The 21,670-nt window shown below is 42.3% G+C and overlaps 1 protein-coding gene and 2 non-coding genes across 3 annotated transcripts; 2 read left to right on the forward strand and 1 right to left on the reverse strand.

Moving 5' to 3' along the window:
• Nucleotides 1-232: 232 nt before the first annotated feature.
• LOC149272919 (U1 spliceosomal RNA) lies at nt 233-396 on the forward strand. Its single transcript, XR_016279508.1, has one exon. It is a non-coding gene; the product is annotated as a U1 spliceosomal RNA (small nuclear RNA).
• An 889-nt stretch (nt 397-1,285) lies between these two features.
• On the forward strand, nt 1,286-1,501 carry LOC149272920 (small nucleolar RNA U3). The gene has a single exon (XR_016279511.1). It is a non-coding gene; the product is annotated as a small nucleolar RNA U3 (small nucleolar RNA).
• Nucleotides 1,502-6,422: 4,921 nt separating this feature from the next.
• On the reverse strand, nt 6,423-10,274 carry LOC149272921 (olfactory receptor 52N2-like). Its single transcript, XM_089506633.1, has 2 exons — nt 9,840-10,274; nt 6,423-6,932 (listed from the first exon to the last, which is right to left on the reverse strand). The coding sequence occupies exons 1-2, from the start codon at nt 10,272-10,274 to the stop codon at nt 6,423-6,425; spliced, it is 945 nt and encodes a 314-aa protein (XP_089362759.1).
• Between the last annotated feature and the right edge of the window lie 11,396 nt (nt 10,275-21,670).

A 21,670-nucleotide genomic window follows, 5' to 3' on the forward strand; every position in this document is an offset into this window, starting at 1 on the left:
GATTAAGCTACTGTAGCAGAAGTTCACTCACAGTATCATGCAGGGCTGTCCAATAACAGCACCTGAGGGCCACAAACAGGATGAAGAGTCCTGAAGAGACTACAGGTGTTATTTACTCATCACACATTAACTGTTTATTCTGCCCCACTGTTACCATGGATTAACATTCCATTGACGGTGATATATAAATAATAACATTATGTGGCTCCCCCACCATCTTCTATGGCAACTCATACTTACCTGGCAGGGGAGATACCCTGATCACGAAGGGGGTTCTCCCAGGGTGAGGCTCAGCCATTGCACTCCGGCTGTGCTGACCCCTGCGATTTCCCCAAATGCGGGAAACTCGACTGCATAATTTCTGGTAGTGGGGGACTGCGTTCGCGCTTTCCCCTGATCATCCCGGTTTAACGATAGAGCCCGCAGTATCTCCGGTATCAGCTGGTGGTTCTCCAGGCGTGGCCCTTGCCGCTACCTCCTAAGGGGGCTGCTCTAGCGCCTTAAGGCGTGCCTCCTCCGCCTCACCCCGTCTACGCATCCGCTGGGTTAGCTGTCTTTGCCGCTTCCAACCCAGCCTGCGCTCGGCGCCTCCTAGGCCGGGAGGAAGCTCCTTCGCCCTGTCTCTTCTGATGCTCTTGAAAGGCTGGCGACCGCCGCCCAGCAGCCTCCTCTCCTGCCGTTGGCTTTTCTTTCCTCTCTTTCCCGGGAACTCGCACCTGGGCTTGCCCTTCCAGAAGCACGCGCCGCCTAGCCTCTCGTGTTAATGACGCTTTATGCTTTGCCAGGAACCGCCTCCGTTATGGTTAGGGAAAAGGGTACCGCCCCAGACTCTTTGCGGCCTCATCAGGTGTTGCTCCTGCGTCAGAGACAATATATCTGCATAAGCCCCACCCCTGGGAGGTCTTAAATGTTAAACGTGTGGTCTCATCACTCACGCTTCCCTGGTTGGTTTTTTTTTCCTTCTTGCGTTTCCAAAGCATGCTTAAACGCCATCACAGAGCGTCCTCGGTCAAGCTGCTGATGTTGATGTTCTGCGCTGCCTCGCAGCCTGCCTTGGATGTAATGTATGTTCAGTGGTTGAATAAACGCAATCTAGCCTATTTCACGCATTGACTTCTAAGAAAAGCGTTACGAATTGGTTTTTTTTGTTTGTTTTCATAAGATTCATGCATTGCAAAGTCTTCTTCTCTTTCGGAGTTGTGCGAATGTCTTAACTTTAGTTTGTCGCTGCAAGCTATATAGCGATGCCTTTAGGTGGGACGGTGTCCCTCGCAGGGCGGACGTCAAGACTATACTTTCAGGGATCATTTCTATAGTGCCCGACCGGAGAAATGTGCTCGGTAGTGGTCAGGCTCGGTAACCACGCTGAAGAGCTCGCGTGCGTTCCCCTGAGCGCGAAGCGAGTATCAAGCACCGTGGCTAACGGCTGCTTGTTGCTTTTGATGACTGTTCCTTTCTTCGCGAGAGCAGGTTAGGAGGGGGAACGCGCAAGCTGAGTGGTTACTTCTCGTAGTGACGTTGAGCTGTGCTTTCTGCGGATACAGCCTTAATTGTGTTTGTTGGCTTCTTCGATGGCCTCGTCTGTTCCGCGTTGAGGGCCTTCATTCTATGCCGTCGTACTAGCTTTCAAGGCAGGCCTACTCTTAACAGGGTAGACACCTCGCGAGGGGCTTAATGTTGCCTATGTTTCATGAGCCTTTAATGGAAACGTTCTACGTACCAACCTGTTGCCCAGCTCGTGCTTTAAGGTCGCCAACGGGTAAACGCTTCCCAAGTTCAACGCTCCTTCCCCGCCGTAAGGTGATATAAAAATAATTATAACGCACATTGTACAACGCTGTGGAGTATTATATAGCTGCTGATGTTGGTGGGCCGGTGTCACTTGCGCGAGCTGCCCTTCATTGATTGACGCCAGAGGAGCCCCCTGCTGATGACCAAAAGTCCTTCTTACAGACCATTAAAATAATGGCACCAAAGCTGCTGCTATCTGTAATGGCATTAACCCCATATTAACCCCTGCTAAAAAAAGGGCAAAAAACTATGAGAAAAATGAACACAAATATGTTCGCCCGAAACGAACTCGAGAACGGGTTAATATTTGTGGGTTTTTTTCCCAAAGACAAACACTAGGACTTGGCCGGTGTTCAAGTGTAGTAAACAATGAAAGCAGCTCATCTTGCATGACTCAGTATGGAATCGCTTCGACAAAGTCTTTGTGTACAGGGTTACATAGTTACATAGTTCATAAGGTTGAAAAAAGACCTAAGTCCATCAAGTTCAACCCTTCTACCCAACCTTCCTATTCTTGATCCAAAAGAAGGCAAAAAAACCCTAATTAAGCGACTTCCAATTCTGCCATCAGGGGAAAAAATTCCTTCTTGACTCCAAGAGGCAATCGGATTTCTCCTTGGATCAAGAAGCTCTAAAATATTAATATTATTCTATTTATATCCCTGTATATCGTGCCTTTCTAAGAAAATATTGAGGCCCTTTTGAAGGTATCTAATGTATTGGATAACACTACCTCCCTTGGAAGTGAATTCCATACCTTAATTGTCCTCACTGTGAAGAATCCCTTCCTTTGTCGTCTATGAAATCTCCGCTCTTCCAGTCTCAGAGGGTGACCTCTTGTTTTTTGTATATTTCTGTTAATGAACAGGTCACTGAAGAGCTCTTTATATGGGCCCTGCATATATTTATATAATGTATATCGGCCCCGTGTATATTTATATAATGTATATCATATCCCCTCTGAGACGCCGTTTTTCCAGTGTATAGAATTTTAACTTTTTTAGTCTCTCTTCATAACTAGTACCTCCCAATCGCCTTATTAATTTCGTAGCCCTCCTTTGCACTTTTTCTAGTTCCATAATGTCCTTTTTAAGGACCGGTGCCCAGAACTGTACCGCATATTCAAGGTGAGGTCTTACCAAGGACCTGTAAAGAGGCAAGATGATATCCTCCTCCCTTGAATCAATACATCTTTTTATGCATGCCAAAACCTTATTGGCCCTCGCAGCTGCTTGCTGGCATTGTGCACTGTTGTCAAGTCTGTTGTCAACCGTTATTCCTAAATCCTTCTCATTGGTAGTTTCCGCCAAGGATATTCCATTTAAAGAATAGGTTGCATTTTTATTATTTTTACCATAATGCATAACTTTGCATTTCTCTATATTGAACCTCATCTGCCACTTGCACGCCCAGTCCCCAACTCTGTCTAGATCTTCCTGCAATGAAGAAACATCAAGATTAGTCTGAATTACCCGGCCTAATTTTGTGTCATCAGCAAAAACTGTGACATGGCTCTTAATGCAGCTTGGGAGATCATTTATAAATAAATTAAAAAGAAGAGGACCGAGGACAGACCCCTGAGGCACTCCACGTAATACCTGCGTACAGGCTGAGAAACATCCATTCACAACAACCCTCTGCATTCTATCAGGTTGCCTATCATTATATAATGATCCAGACACAGATGGTAGTACAGCATAACTCCTATGATTATATAGTGATCCAGACACTGAGGGTGGTACTGCATGACTCCTATTATTAAATAGTGATCCAGACACTGAGGGTGGTACAGCATAACTCCTATCATTATATAGTGATCCAGACACTGAGTGTGGTACTGTATAACTCCTATAATTAAATAGTGATCCAGACACTGAGGGTGGTACTGCATAACTCCTATTATTATATAGTGATTCAGACACAGACGGTGGTACAGCATAACTCCTATCATTATAGCTGGGAAAATCACTTCTGAAAGAGATCTGGATACCCTATGGGCAAAGAATTGTGATAAAATAGCCTTCTTTGCACGGGACATCCATAATGTACCCCATAAAGAAACAGAGATATCCTCATCTGGAATCCAGTATGAGAACCCAAGGAAAATGGAAGTCTCCAGAGAAAATAGTCATTGTGTGTGCAAAGCCTGTTTTCCTTAACACAATAAAAGAAGCCGTTATGTTTTAAGTATAGAGCATTTCACAGGGAAATTTGATTTTCACAGCAATTTTGCCTAATTTAAAATGTTAGCCCTTAACAAATATAGAATAATAGATCCTATTGAATCCACCCATGCATTTTCAAAAGGGACACAAGGGAAACATGAAGGGACCTCTAAGGCTGTGATAGGCATTAAGTGAGACCCGCTACTAGACCTAGACCTTCCTTTACTCTTGTAATCATCAACAGGGCGGGGCACCTGATTCTCTAGAGCAGCTAGGGGTCTCTCACCATGACACCCATTATGCTTAAGCACACCACAGAAGCTTTAGTGTAAGTGACGGCAGCCGTGGAAACTTTCAACACTAAATCCAGTAATAAGGAATAAAGCATTACTGTTATTAATGTACAATCGAAAGAAAATAATCATAATCAGTCTGAGATTGGTTGTTTCCTCACAGCAGAGTTTGTGCTCTCTTCGAAGATGAATCAAATATAATCTTTGGAAATGTAGCCATTTTGCCAGAACTGAACTGAGTAATGTGGTTTCACAAAATAACTACGATCATAACAGAAATACTTGAGAGTAAACTTGAGACTAATGATCCAAATAGTTTTATTAACAAATAAATGAGGGTTATGGTGGTACAGCATAACTCGTTATTACTGTATAGTGATTCAGACACTAACAGTGGTACGGTATAACTCCTATCATTATATAGTGATCCAGACACTGAGGGTGGTGCAGCATAACTCCTATCAATATAAGGTGATCCTGACACTGAGGGTGGTAGAGCATAACACCTATCATTATACAGTCATCCAGACACAGATGGTGGTACAGCATAACTCCTATCATTATATAGTGATCCCGACACTAAGGCTGGTGCAGCATAACTCCTATCAGTATATAGTGATCCAGACACTGAGGGTGGTGCAGCATAACTCCTATCATTATATAAAGATCCAGACACTGAGGGTGATACAGCATAACTCCATGCCCATACAATAATTGCTGGAATAGTGATCCCTATAGTTTCCAACAATTAGACAATTTAGATAGGTGCTGGGTGCTATAGAGAACTATTTCAAAATGCAGGGGCAATAGAACTACATAGATTCCAAAATAGCACTCACAGAAATTTAAATATAGGTAAATTAATTCATAACTTTATTCAATACAAAAATTCATATGAAAACGGCATTAGTGTGAATCGTCACATAAATATAATTGTTCAAACATAAATAAGTTAATTCAATATAAATCACAACATAAACTTGATTATTCGAGAATCAATAAATTAATAAATACAAATATAAATATACTATATGATATATATATATATATAATATAATAAATATAGCACAATTCCCATACAAACATAAATACCAATTCATATCATCGTAGGACAAGTGGCATCCCCGATTCAATTCTTGTATGGACCAAGCCTGGCAGAAGAAAATTCATTTCACCACAAAGCTACTTTAATGCTATAGCTCAGTCCCTGGGCTTTACACCACCGGCTCATCAGGTACGTTATTTATTGTTAATGTCATTCAAGACGATGTCGTGTGAAACAAAGATTGCCCAAATGGTCTAAAACTTCAATAAACACACGCATAGTCCCAGAAATATTTGACACAAGCCTTTGAAAAATATGTTGTGGCATTTTTTCCTCCTGATGAAGCCAAAGTTTGTCGAAACGCAATTTATTGAAGATGAGTTACACTGCGCTGTTTGACGCTAGCTGCGCGGCGCCTTCTGGAAGTGTTCTGGATATATAATTGCTGTTTATTTGCCGTGTAGTTGGTGTTCCCATCTCTCGTGTTTTTAGATATTATGGAAGTAAAGGCTTTCTGTGGATGAACGTGTTTGCACAAGTCCGTTTGTGAGTGAATCACAACACACATATATCATAAATTGTCACACTGTTAGACATATTACATTACTTTATCCACTTTCCCCAGTTGGGAAGGATATTTTCTTTAATATACATTTATTTGGTGGTTATTATTTTTACTATATATTTTTGATTGGTATGCAAATTCCACATCATGGTTGAACATGTAACACACGGCCTGTCCAGCATATGTAGTCAGGGTCACCGTCAGAGGGGCATGGGCAGTAGGGTTCTAGGCTGGAGGCAGTTTAGTCAGTATGAATTACCGCTATACATCTAAGGGCCTGGGGAGGTCATTAGGAAGGTTGGGACCAGGGGAGAAGGTGATAGATACGGGGACGGGGCAGATGGACAATCAGACAAAAATTGGCTAATCAGAGGAGTTTACTTGGGGGAGAGGGAAATGGAAGTCATAGTGGGGGATACGCTGGCAAGACCAGCAATGTGAGTCTCACCTGTGGAATCAAGCTCAAGCCTCCAGAAACGAAGAGAGAAGGAAGAGGTGGAGGTGTGTAGACTGTAATTTCTGACGACGGTTTTGGTAGTAATTAAGTATTGTAGCTCTTATTGCTACTCGGTTGTACATGAAAGTAAACGAGCTGCAGAACGTCGAATCTCCTTGGTCTTCACTCCATAGACAATGGGGTTCAGCATGGGTGGGATGAGGAGATATAGATTGGAGAGGATCACGTGAATGTAGGGAGCAATGTGGCCAATCCGATGGGTGAGAAAGGAAAAGAGTCCCAAGGAATAAAATACGAGGATGACACAAACGTGGGACGTGCATGTGCTGAAGGCTTTGTTCCTGGACGTCCTACAGGAAAGTTGCAGAATGGCCTTCAGGATTAATGAATAGGAGACTGTGATGAATGCAACATCAAATGCGATGACCAGCAAGACAACTGTCAGCCCATAGGCGCTATTTACTGTAGTATTGGTACAAGCTAACTTCACTACAGACATGTGGTCACAGTATGAGTGAGGGATATGGTGAGTGTGACAATAAGGAAGCCAGCTGGCCATCAGAGGACATGGGGTGACTATGGCAGTCCCTCTGATAAGAAGCGCTAAGACAATTTTAATTTGTTGCCATTTGAATTATTAGGATAGGATAACCGGGTATATAAGAAATTTATATACATAAAGATGGAGGCAAAACACACAGGTACTCCTTGCTTCTGTGTCTTTATTGAAACATATTAACTGCTTCTCTTCCTGTTCAGGAAGGAAGAGATAACAACATAAACTTTATTTATACTTATCTTAACCATACAATTGTATCACATAGGCTATAGCACTGTGAGAGCACTTTCAGATTATATCTCAACACCCCCACTTGCTCTCAAGTGTTTAATCCTTTTTTTTTTTTTTTAATATACATGACTTACATTCCAAACATATAACTCAAAAACTTTTCTAACTTGAGTTTTGTTGCAGGTTTAGTCGTAACATCTGCTACCATCTTGTCTGTTGGACAATACTCAAGAACTGTCTTACCCTCACTGATTACTGATCGAATGAAGTGGTACTTGATATCAATATGTTTGCATCTCTGTCGGCAAACAGGATTCTTTGAAAGAACTATTGAACCTTGATTGTCACCAAAAATTGTTACTGGTTCATTGTGATAACCATTGTCCATTCCCTTGAGTAACTGCACAAGGTACAGACTTTCCTGCGTGGTTGCAGCCAATGCCATGTATTCAGCTTCACATGTAGATAAAGCTACTGTGGACTGTTTCTTTGACTTCCATGCAATCAGTGGACCTTTCTTTGTTAGACTAAAGCAATATCCAGTCGTACTTCTTCTATCGTTCACATCAGAGGCCCAATCAGCATCGCTATACGCTTCAAGTTTCAAGTTTTCACTACACCTTCTGTAGCAAAGCTCATAGTCAATAGTACGTTTTAAATACCTCATCACATGCTTAGCTGTGACTAAATGTTGTTCTGTTGGTTCTGATAGGTATTGTGACAGTTTACTGATTACACAGCTTAAATCCGGTCTTGTACAGGTCATTGCATATAACAAGCTTCCTACTATCTCTCGATATCTTTTTGTATCTACCAGATCATTGTGATCATTATGGTCCAACTTCTGTTCACATGGTGTTGATCTGGGTTTGCAATCTGTCATTCCAAACTTCTCCAGAATCTTTGATATGTATCTCTTTTGGTTCATCTTTACCAAACCATCACTTTGTTCAAAATAAATACCTAGGAAATGTTTGATCCTCCCAAGGTCTTTCATCTTAAATTTTGCTGTGGCTCTTGTATCAGATTCTCTGTTCCTGCTCTGAATAAATTTTCCTTGAATGCAAACTTCACAATTTAGATTAGACTTATCAATCTTACCCTTAATTTTCATTCCTTCTACCACATTTTGTAGTTTTGCAATATCATCATTACAGTGACCTAGGATTTCATGCCACATTTGTATATCATGACATTCATGACAACTGTCATCATTTTTAACAAAAACCTTCAGATAGTAAAGTCTATTGTACTTCTGGATTGTGAATTTGGTACCGTTTTTATGCACACGTTCATTCCTGCCTTGCTGGAATCTGACTAATGCTCCACTGTTTGTTGCTGTATCTACAGAGAAGATGTCTTGGGGGTATGAAGGTATGTATAACGCATTCTTCAGTGTTATCATCTTTTGCTTTCCCTCGCTGTCAAGCAAACAAACCTCTGCATCGCCTCTTCTCAGAGCCACACCAGTTGTCTTTTTTCCATCTGCAAGTTCCATTGAATGTTTCTCCGGTTTAACAGTGTCATCAAAGCTCTTAAATTTTCTGATGTCAGTAATTATATGGGACGTTGCTCCTGTATCAACCATTAGTCCCTTTAGTTTTAACTCATCTAGTGGGTCATTTCTAATTTTAAAAGCAAATGAGTGTCTGTTGTCGGCGTCATCTGTTGCTTGTCTGACATTGTCTTTCTTTTTATGCCTGCAATTTGCATCTTTGTGTGTTGAGCTTTTCCAATAGCTACACCACAGCGATTGACCTTTATTTTTATTGTCTGAACACGCTCTGGCCCTGTGTCCCTTTTGGCCGCAATTGTAACAAACAATGCTAGGATTATCTCTCTCTTTAAATCTTGGAGTTGTGTTACTCACTTTTAATATATTATCATTAATTGCACTGCTGCTGTATTTTTCAGTATCCTCAAAACTTCTCAATTGTGTTTTAAACTCTGCAATTAAGTTACTTTTTCATCCCCTTGTGTAATGTGGATGGCAAATAGTTTAAATGATTCAGGTAAACCTTTCAAAATCATTGCAATCAACAGTCCGTCACTTAATGTTTCTCCAGCATTTCTCAGCGCTGTAATGGCTGTCTCTGTACGTATAATATAGTCAGTTACACTCTCATTTACAGCCTTCTGTAGAGATGTTAGTTCAGTATATAAACTGATTATGCGTGGCTTTCCTTTACCTGCATAATAGTCTCTCAATATTTGAAGTGCTTTTCTTCCATCATCAGCTGCTTCTCTCATAACCAGGGACAAACTTTTATCATCTAAAAATTGAATTAATTCAGCATATGCTTCTTCATTCTTACTGTTATCTTCATCCTCATCTTCAGTGTCTGCAGGCACATTCAGGATGGTCTTTTTAAGATTCATTAACCTCAGATGTCTCAAGAACTTATTCTCCCAAAGTTCATAATTATTTTCATCTCCATCAAAGCAAAGTCTGCTCCATCGGTTTCCTGCATCCTTCCTGGGCCCATAACCTGTTGCCATTTGAATTATTAGGATAGGATAACCGGGTATATAAGAAATTTATATATATAAAGATGGAGGCAAAACACACAGGTACTCCTTGCTTCTGTGTCTTTATTGAAACATATTAACTGCTTCTCTTCCTGTTCAGGAAGGAAGAGATAACAACATAAACTTTATTTATACTTATCTTAACCATACAATTGTATCACATAGGCTATAGCACTGTGAGAGCACTTTCAGATTATATCTCAACATAATTATTAGCGTGTTTGTCAGCGTGGTGGTGTAATGTAGGGGGGTGCAGATGGCCACATATCTATCAAAAGCCATCGCCAAGAGAACCCCTGACTCCAGTGAGGTGAAGCAATGGATGAAAAACATCTGAATGAGGCAAGACACAAAGTCGATCTCACGGAGGTCAAACCAGAAGATGCCGAGCATTTTCAGGGCGATGGAGGTCGAGAGGACAATGTCAGTGATGGACAATGTGGACAGAAAGTAGTACATGGGACTGTGGAGTCTCCGTTCCACGATGATGAGGAGCATCATGCTCATGTTGCCTAATATTGCTGTTAGGTACATGATGAGCAGGGGCACAGATAGCCGTGCGTGGGCCACCTCCAGGCCAGGGACTCCAATGAGAAAAAATACATTGGGGCGATGAAAAGAGTTGTTTGACGGGTCCATTTCTCCAAGGTAACTGCGTTCTTGCCTGTGATTAGAAATGGGCATTTATTACATTTATGGTTATTTTAGGGTCACAACCATTATAACGATACCAACATTTCTAAGATTTTTTTAACGCACTAAGCTCATTTGCTTGGGAACAATTCCAATCGCGCTGAGAAATTTAACCCAGAATTGCTCGGTTTCTGGTTTGATAAGTAAGGCTCAGCTTTAACATAGTAACATAGTAACATAGTTCATAAGGTTGAAAAAAGACCAAAGTCCATCAAGTTCAACCTATATACATATTGTGTCCCTACTGTGTTGATCCAGCGGAAGGCAAAAAACCCTTATGAAGCAGATGCCAATTGCCCCATACCAGGGGGAAAATTCCTTCCCGACTCCAAATATGGCAATCAGAATAAATCCCTGGATCAACGTTCTGTCCCTATTAATCTAATATCCATAACTTGTAATATTATTGCTTTCAAGAAACACGTCCAGGCTCCTTTTGAACTCTTTTATTGAGTTTACCATCACCACTTCCTCTGGCAGAGAGTTCCATAATCTCACCGCTCTTACTGTAAAGAACCCCCGTCTGTGCTGGTGTAGAAACCTTCTTTCCTCCAGCCGTAGAGGATGTCCCCTTGTTATAGATACAGTCCTGGGTATAAATAGGTCCTGGGAGTGATCTCTGTACTGCCCCCTTATATATTTATACATAGTTATTAAGTCCCCCCTAAGCCGTCTTTTTTCCAAACTAAATAACCCCAATTCTGATAATCTTTCTGGGTACTGTAATCCTCCCATTCCCCTTATTACTCTGGTTGCCCGTCTTTGAACCCTCTCCAGCTCCACTATATCTTTCTTGTACACTGGTGCCCAGTACTGTACACAGTATTCCATGTGTGGTCTGACTAGTGACTTGTACAGTGGTAGAATTATTTCCTTGTCGTGGGCATCTATGCCCCTTTTGATGCACCCCATGATTTTATTTGCCTTAGCAGCAGCTGCCTGACACTGGTCGCTACAGGTAAATTTACTGTTAACTAAAACTCCTAAGTCCTTTTCCATGTCAGTCGTCCCCAGTGTTTTCCCGTTTAATACATATTCCCAGCCTGGATTTTTCTTCCCCATGTGCATAACCTTACATTTATCTGTGTTGAACCTCATCTGCCACATCCCAGCCCAAGCCTCCAACCTATGCAGATCCATTTGTAATCGTGCGCTGTCCTCTATTGTGTTAACCACGTTACAGAGCTTAGTATCGTCTGCAAAGATTGATACTTTACTATGCAATCCCTCTACAAGGTCATTAATAAATATATTAAAAAGAATAGGACCCAAAACTGACCCCTGTGGTACCCCACTAGCAACAGTCACCCACTCAGAGTATGTACCATTAATAACCACCCTCTGTTTCCTATCACTGAGCCAGTTACTTACCCACATACACACATTCTCCCCCAGCCCAAGCATTCTCATTTTATGTACCAGCCTTTTATGTGGCACCGTATCAAATGCTTTGGAAAAATCAAGATATACGACATCCAGCGATTCACCCCGATCCAGTCTTGAGCTCACCTCCTCATAAAAGCTGATCAGGTTAGTTTGACAGGACCGATCCCTTGTAAACCCATGCTGATATGGAGTCATACATTTATTTTCATTGAGATTCTCCAAAATAGCATCTCTTAGGAAACCCTCAAACAGTTTACACACAACAGAAGTTAAACTAACAGGCCTATAATTCCCCGGGTCACTTTTTGTCCCCTTTTTGAATATTGGCACAACATTTGCTATGCGCCAGTCCTGGGGAACAGACCCTGTCACTATAGAGTCCTTGAATATTAGAAATAGGGGTCTGTCTATTACATTACTTAACTCCCTTAGAACACGGGGGTGAATGCCATCTGGACCTGGTGATTTGTCTATTTTGATTTTTTTTAGGCGGCACTGCACTTCTTCCTGCGTTAGACAGGCGACATGTACTGAGGCATTTATCTCATCCTGCTGTATATTACCTGGCATTTCATTTTCCTCTGTGAATACAGCAGAGAAGAATATATTTAATAGATTAGCTTTTTCCTGATCCCCATCTATAACTTCTCCCTCATTACTTTTTAAGGGGCCAACGCTTTCATTTTTAACCTTTTTACTATTTATATAGTTAAAGAACATTTTGGGGTTTGTTTTACTCTCTTTGGCAATGAGTCTTTCTGTCTCCAATTTTGCTGCTTTTATCTGATTTTTACATATTTTATTTTTTTCCCGATAGCTTTTTAGTGCTTCCTCACTGCCTTCCTGTTTTAGTAGCTTAAATGCCTTTTTTTTGCCATTTATTGCCCCCTTTACATTTTTATTTATCCACATTGGTTTTCTCTTGTTCCTGACTCTTTTATTCCCATACGGTATGTACCTTTCACAGTGAGAATTTAAGATATTCTTAAAAATCTCCCATTGAGTGTCTGTACTCTTGTTTTTGAGGACATTTTCCCAATTTACAGTGTTAAGGGCTTCTCTTAGTTGATCAAACTTTGCCCTCCTAAAGTTCATAGTTCTTGTGGCTCCTCTAAGAGTTCCCTTATTGAAGGACAAGTTATAATGTATCATATTGTGATCACTATTTCCTAGATGCCCCCTGACCTGCACATTAGTTACTCTGTCAGGTCTGTTGGTTAATATTAAGTCCAGTAGGGCGCCCCCTCTGGTCGGGTCCTGCACCATTTGGGACAGATAATTATCCTTACTTATAGTCAGAAACCGGTTTCCTTTATGAGATTCACAGGTCTCGCTTTCCCAGTTTATGTCGGGATAGTTAAAGTCCCCCATAATAACCACCTCATTGTGATTAGCTGCCTTGTTTATTTGCTTTAATAATTGATCTTCTGCTGCTTCCATTATATTTGGTGGCTTATAGCAAACCCCGATCAGTATTTTATTATTTTTCTTTCCATATATTTCTACCCATAATGACTCCACATTATCATTTCCCTCACATATATTCTCCCGCATTGTGGCCTTTAGGCTGGACTTTACATAAAGGCAAACTCCTCCCCCTTTTCGTTTTTTCCGATCCTTCCTGAATAGACTATACCCCTGTATGTTAACCGCCCAGTCATAGCTATCATCCAACCATGTCTCTGTTATACCCACTATGTCATAATTTTCTTCAGACATTATTAACTCCAGTTCGTCAGTTTTATTGGTCAGACTTCTGGCATTAGTGAGCATACAATATAGAGGTGTATGGTTTTTTTCCCTATGAAGCCTATCCCTATTAACTATTCTAACCCCTCCCTCCGCTCCACCCCCAGGTACATTTGTAAGCCCCAGTTCTCTATCTACACTATCTTCCCCTTCTATATTGTAGTTTCCCTCCCCCCCTTTCCCTAGTTTAAACACTCCTCCACCCTTCTGACCATCTTCTCCCCAAGCACAGCTGCACCCTCCCCATTGAGGTGCAGCCCGTCCCTACCGTAGAGCCTGTATCCGACAGAGAAGTCGGCCCAGTTCTCCATGAACCCAAACCCCTCCTTCCTACACCAGCTTCTGAGCCACTTGTTTAGCTCCCTAATCTCCCGCTGCCTCTCTGGTGTGGCACGTGGTACAGGTAATATTTCAGAAAATACTACCTTGGAGGTCCTTGCCTTAAGCTTGCTACCTAAGTCCCTGAAATCATTTTTAAGGACACTCCGCCTCCCTCTCACTTTGTCATTGGTGCCAATGTGCACCATGACTGCTGGGTCTTCTCCAGCCCCTCCCAGTAATCTGTCGCCCCGGAATTCCCTGTGTGAGTATTTATGACATTAATGAAGCGCCAGCAGGTGGCATTATTACAAAATGAACTATAGCATTAAATCCGATATTATATAAAACGAAGAGTGGGAAGAGAAGAGGACTCTGTTCCTAGGAGCTTACAATCAGTTTTATTTAGTAGGTAATTACAAGACAAGTTGGGTGAATTCACAGAGACCCTCAGAGTTTTAAAGGGGATATCCCACCAATTTAAAAATAAGTTTTCAGAAATATTTTTAGGGAAATGGACAAAAAATATGGGAAAAAAAAATTTCTGCCTTCACCCCGTCACCCAAATTATTTCAACACTTTGTGATTCCTTTGCCTGGAAGATTTGGGGGATCGAGGAGATCTGATTATGCATCAGTAATAGGAGCAGAGCAATCCCCCTGCTCACAGATGGTCCAAGAGCCCGGGGCCCCTGAATGCTCGTACCCCTCACTGCACCCCTGAGATATCACAGAGGGGCTGCGCATGCAGATCCTAAATCAGAGAAGTAGCAAAAAAACTTCCAGAGCGAAGCGGCCATCCCACCCAACAGCCCCGAAGCAGGTTTTCATTTTCTTACATTTACCCCGGGCTGGGATTATTCAGCAAAGACAGCAAAGAACGGGAATCAGCAAACGCCTCTCGTCTTTTATTAACAAGAAATGATGCTTGGAGAGTCCTGCGGGGGCCGATTCCTCCCGAGAACGAGCGACATCTCTTCTCGCCTGCAGCATCTGCCTCGCGGCTAAATGAATCCCTCGGCTGGGAAATAAATCCCAACTGAGATCAATTAATCTATTCTGTGATGGCAAAAACGGGGCGAGGATTCTCTAGTATTAAATAAATTCATGGTTGGTTAACCAATTATTCTCTAATCATGAATTGTTCAAATGATCATGTTTTCATGATTGAATGCGAGACGGAACGGCCCCCCACAGACCCCCATTACCTGTCTTTATTCCTGTGAACGGCACCCAATTCTCGTATGAACATTGTGGGGACAAATTAGTTACTTTCCATTCCCCCCATAACGAGGTTATCCTATAAACCCGAAACAATATCTTTTGTGCGTCTGGATTTACAATACATGGGCAGTCAGGAGAGGAAAGGTAAGTTGGTGCGACGTCGACACAGAGGGGCCACTGGAACCCAAGAGGTGGTGCAGATAGACAAGAGGTCCCAGAACTGACCCCGGAGACACCAACAGAGACGGTAGGGGAGAGGAAGACGCGCCAGAGAAGGAGACGGTAAAGGTACCATGAGAGAGAGCCGTGTCACAGATACCAAAAAAATAAAGGGTTTGCAGGATAAGGAGGGTATGTAAATGACATTGACAGATCCTGGGGGGGGCAAGGGGGCAATTGACCCCCCAAGACATTGGCAGATCAGGGGGCAACAGGGGAATTGAATTTGGATACATTAGCGTGTGAACATGTGTCTTTGTCTGGGTATGTTAACGTGAGTGCCTGCCTAGGTATGTTAGTGTCTTTGTTTGGGTGTGTTAGTGTGAGTATGTCTGGCTGTTTTTTTGTCATTGTGTTAGTGTGTGTATGTCTGGCTGTTTTTTTGTCATTGTGTTAGTGTGGGTGTGTTGGTGTGGGTATGTCTGGCTGTTTTTTTGTCATTGTGTTAGTGTGTGTATGTCTGGCTGTTTTTTTGTCATTGTGTTACTGTGGGTGTGTTAGTGTGGGTATGTCTGGCTGTTTTTTGTCATTGTGTTAGTGTGGGTGTGTTAGTGTGGGTATGTCTGGCTGTTTTTTTGTCATTGTGTTAGTGTGGGTGTGTTAGTGTGTGTATGTCTGGCTGTGTTAGTTTGAGTGTCTGGGTGGGTGGGTGTCATTGTGTTAGTGTGGGTATGTCTGGCTGTTTTTTTGTCATTCTCTTAGTGTGGGTGTGTTAGTGTGTGTATGTCTGGCTGTTTTTTTGTCATTGTGTTAGTGTGGGTGTGTTAGTGTGTGTATGTCTGGCTGTTTTTTTGTCATTGTGTTAGTGTGGGTGTGTTAGTGTGTGTATGTCTGGCTGTGTTAGTTTGAGTGTCTGGGTGGGTGGGTGGGTGTCATTGTGTTAGTGTGGGTGTGTTAGTGTGGGTATGTCTGGCTGTTTTTTTGTCATTGTGTTAGTGTGGGTGTGTTAGTGTGTGTATGTCTGGCTGTTTTTTTGTCATTGTGTTAGTGTGGGTGTGTTAGTGTGTGTATGTCTGGCTGTTTTTTTGTCATTGTGTTAGTGTGGGTGTGTTAGTGTGTGTATGTCTGGCTGTGTTAGTTTGAGTGTCTGGGTGGGTGGGTGGGTGTCGTGTTAGTGTGGGTGTGTTAGTGTGGGTATGTCTGGCTGTTTTTTTGTCATTGTGTTAGTGTGGGTGTGTTAGTGTGTGTATGTCTGGCTGTGTTAGTTTGAGTGTCTGGGTGGGTGGGTGTCATTGTGTTAGTGTGGGTGTATTAGTGTGTGTATGTCTGGCTGTTTTTTTGTCATTGTGTTAGTGTGGGTGTGTTAGTGTGGGTATGTCTGGCTGTTTTTTTGTCATTGTGTTAGTGTGTGTATGTCTGGCTGTGTTAGTATGAGTGTCTGGGTGGTTGTCATTGTGTTAGTGTGTGTATGTCTGGCTGTTTTTTTGTCATTGTGTTAGTGTGGGTGTGTATGTGTGAAGTGTGTTTTAGTTACGAGTGTCTGTATGTGGGTGTTGGTGCTGAATGTCTAGTTGTGTTAGTGTGAGTGTCCGTGTGCATTAGTGTGAGTGCCCTCCTTTAGGTCAGGTGCTGGATTCACCCTTGGTAAAGGACCCAATCGCCAGGAGCGAATCATTACCAGCTCCAAAATGGCGGCTCTCGTCTGCATTATTACAATTCTTCATAAAGCATGGATTATTCGCTCAGAGCCTCGTTAGCGTGTCTGTGGGTGGCAGTGGGGTCAATTCTGAGGGAAGGGGGTATTGACCCATGAGCAGATTCTCTTGTGACATTTTGCTATACATGGCTTTGGGAAGGTGGGGATCCTGTAGGCTCAGCCGTAGGACCTCCGAGGCACAGTTTGCTGTCGGGCCCAACTGGGGGCAGAGGGTTAAAACATGTAGGACCTGGAAATATTGTGGGATTATGGGAGGGAAAAAGAGTCCTGCAGGTCTGAGAACGTGCGCAGAGTAGAATATCTGCCCGAGAGAATCGATGTTGTTGGCAATCCAGTTGGAGAATGATGTGGGGAATGTGTGGCCTGTCTCCAGCAAATGGCTTCGGAAATTGCAGGTGACTTCTGTATTTACCCCGCAGGTACAAAGGGAGCCCGGTCGTTGGTGGTACGGAGGGGAGGTCCCATCTTTTGCCCGAGGTCATCCACAGGTCGTCACGTATTGCATGCGGTTGAAAAAATTTGAGCCAATCTACTTATACCATAATGCATACATTATACAGGGGGCCGGTCACTGATTTATCTATACATTATACAGGGGGCCGGTCACTGATTTATCTATACATTATACAGGGGCCGGTCACTGATTTATCTATACATTATACAGGGGGGCGGCTCGCTGATTTATCTATACATTATACAGGGGACCGGTCACTGATTTATATATACATTATACAGGGGCCAGTCACTGATTTATCTATACATTATACAGGGGCCGGTCACTGATTTATCTATACATTATACAGGGGCCGGTCACTGATGTATCTATACATTATACAGGGGGCCGGTCACTGATTTATCTATACATTATACAGGGGTCGGTCACTGATTTAGCTATACATTATACAGGGGCCGGTCACTGATTTATCTATACATTATACAGGGGCTGGTCACTGATTTATCTATACATTATGCAGGGGCCGGTCACTGATTTATCTATACATTATACAGGGGGCGGTCACTGATTTATCTATACATTATACAAGGGGCAGGCTCACTGATTTATCTATACATTATACAGGGGACCGGTCACTGATTTATCTATACATTATACAGGGGCTGGGTCACGGATTTATCTATACATTATACAGGGGCCAGTCACTGATTTATCTATACATTATACAGGGGGCCGGTCACTGATTTATCTATACCTTATACAGGGGGCCGGTTACTGATTTATCGATACATTATACAGGGGGCCGGCTCACTGATTTATCTATACATTATACAGGGGGCCGGTTACTGATTTATCGATACATTATACAGGGGGCCGGTCACTGATTTATCTATACATTATACAGGGGCCGGTCACTGATTTATCTATACATTATACAGGGGGCCGGTCACTGATTTATCTATACATTATACAGGGGGCCGGTTACTGATTTATCCATACATTATACAGGGGGCCGGTCACTGATTTCTCTATACATTATACAGGGGCCGGTCACTGATTTATCTATACATTATACAGGGGGCCGGTCACTGATTTATCTATACATTATACAGGGGCCGGTCACTGATTTATCTATACATTATACAGGGGGCAGGCTCATTGATTTATCTATACATTACACAGGGGCCGGTCAATGATTTATCTATACATTATACAGGGGCCGGTCATTGATTTAACTATACATTATACAGGGGCTGGTCATTGATTTATCTATACATTACACAGGGGCCGGTCAATGATTTATCTATACATTATACAGGGGGCCAGTCACTGATTTATCTATACATTATACAGGGGGCCGGTCACTGATTTATCTATACATTATACGGAGGGCCGGTCACTGATTTATCTATACATTATACAGGGAGGGCGGTCACTGATTTATCTATACATTATACAGGGGCCGGTCACTGATTTATCTATACATTATGCAGGGGGCCGGCCACTGATTTATCTATACATTATACAGGGGCCGGCTCGCTGATTTATCTATACATTATACCGGGGCCGGTCCCTGATTTATCTATACATTATACAGGGGGCCGGTCACTGATTTATCTATACATTATACAGGGGGCCAGTCAATGATTTATCTATACATTATACAGGGGCCGGTCATTGATTTATCTATACATTATACAGGGGCCGGTCATTGATTTAACTATACATTACACAGGGGGCCGGCTCACTGATTTATCTATACATTATACAGGGGCGGTCACTGATTTATCTATAAATTATACAGGAGCCGGTCACTGATTTATCTATACATTATACAGGGGGCCGGTCACTGATTTATCTATACATTATACGGGCTGGTCACTGATATATCCATACATTATACAGGGGGCCGGTCACTGATTTATATATACATTATACAGGGGCCAGTCACTGATTTATCCATACATTATACAGGGGCCGGTCACTGATTTATCTATACATTATACAGGGGGCCGGTCACTGATTTATCTATACATTATACAGGGGGACGGTCACTGATTTATCTATACATTATACAGGGGGCCGGTCATTGATTTAACTATACATTATACAGGGGGCCGGTCACTGATTTATCTATACATTATACAGGGGGCCGGTCACTGATTTATCTATACATTATACAGGGGCCGGTCACTGATTTATCTATACATTATACAGGGGGCCGGCTCGTTGATTTATCTATACATTATACAGGGGGCTGGTCACTGATTTAACTATACATTATACAGGGGGCCAGTCACTGATTTATCCAAACATTATACAGGGGCTGGTCACGGATTTATCTATACATTATACAGGGGGCCAGCCACAGATTTAACTATACATTATACAGGGCCGGCTCGCTGATTTATCTATACATTATACAGTGGGCCGGCTCGCTGATTTAACTATACATTATACAGGGGCCGGTCATTGATTTAACTATACATGATACAGGGGCCGGTCATTGATTTAACTATACATTATACACTGAGGAGAATAGATTCCACCCCTTACTGTCTGAAGTGGTTTGTTCTATGGGAGAATATATCTCACCTGTTGCCTGAGGTGGTTTGTTCCAAGGTAGTGAGGGAAATTGGGTCTGTCATGGTGTCTTAGAGACTGCTGTAAGAGGAGCTGTTGGCCCTGTGACTGAGTGCAGTATATCCTGTGAGGGCAGTAAAGTCAGTCAGTGAGGGCAGTATATCCTGTGAGGGCAGTAAAGTCAGTGAGTGAGGGCAGTATATCCTGTGAGGGCAGTAAAGTCAGCAGTAAAGCATACTTTGCGAGGGCAGTACTATCACTTATTGGGGGCAGTATATCCTGTGAGGGCAGTAGAGTCAGTCTGTGTGGGCAGTAAAGTCAGTCAATGAGGGCAGTAAAGTCAGTGAGTGGGGGCAGCATACTCTGAGAGGGCAGTACTATCGCTTTGTGGGGGCAGTATACTTTTTGAGGGCAGCATACTTAGTCATACATGTCTCAGTTTGCGCTGTTGGTGCTGATTATCTGAATTCCTGCCGGGGGGTCACTTCAACAGAAATAATGAATTTTATTAATTTACAAATAACCAAAACATCTCTGAATTAGATAAAAGCCGTGAGAGCTGATTCCTGATCTGGAGGAAGCGTTACGGCCAGTGTTCCCTCGAAGCTGTGTGCTTGTGTGCGCGCACATAGCTTTTTTAGAGAGCGCACATTTCCAAAATTTTTGCTCTGTGAAACTTTTTGCACAAGAGAAATTTTCTGCGCACGCCAACTAAGAAAAATTAGATGGAACATTGGTTACGGCTGCAACAAAAAAAAACAGAAAGAGCTCCATTTACTGATTTATCTATACATTATACAGGGGTCGGCTCACTGATTTATCTATACATTATACAGGGGCCGGTCAGTGATTTAACTATACATTATACAGGGGCCGGTCACCAATTTATCTATACGTTATACAGGGGCCGGCCACTTATTTAACTATACATTATACAGGGGCCGGTCAGTGATTTAACTATACATTATACAGGGGCCGGTCACTGATTTATCTATACATTATACAAGGGCTGGTCAATGATTTATCTATACGTTATACAGGGGCCGGCTCACTTATTTATCTGTACATTATACAGGGGCCGGTTCACTGATTTCACTATATATTATACAGGGTCCGGCCACTTATTTAACTATACATTATACAAGGGACCAGTCACTGATTTAACTATACATTATACAGGGGCTGGTCACTGATTTATCTGTACATTATACAGGGGCCAGCTCGCTGATTTATCTATACATTATACAGGGGCCGGTCACTGATTTATCTATACATTATACAGGGGCCGGCTCACTGATTTATCTATACATTATACAGGGGGCCGGTCACTGATTTAACTATGCATTATACAGGGGCCGGTCACTGATTTATCTATACATTATACGGAAGCTTCTGACACTGTTGGGGTTGCAGGGGGGGGGACTTGACTATCTTTAGGCATTTTTTTGCAGTTCGGTGAGTTTTACGCTTTTTTTGACAGGAATTATTTTACAGAAAAAATAAATAAAAATAAACTGACAATAAAAAACATATAAATACATAGATCGGTACCTGCAATTTTAAAAAAAAAATAAAAGAAAGTCCCAACACTTTTATATTTTTGGTGTCGCTGGGAAGTGTTAGGAGCTGCGCTCACTCTTCAAACTCTTTTTCCTCCCCTAACCGTCCCTGTCTGTCTGGATTCTCGCTGCGAGTCCCTCGGTATCACTCCCAGCCGGTAAAGGAATTTTAATCAGATCTCTGTACATCTTAT

The sequence above is a fragment of the Sceloporus occidentalis genome, unplaced genomic scaffold (genome assembly GCF_023333645.1).
Source record: "Sceloporus occidentalis isolate IW3139 unplaced genomic scaffold, rSceOcc1.0.p SCAF_403, whole genome shotgun sequence".
Taxonomy (NCBI): Eukaryota; Metazoa; Chordata; class Lepidosauria; order Squamata; family Phrynosomatidae; genus Sceloporus; species Sceloporus occidentalis.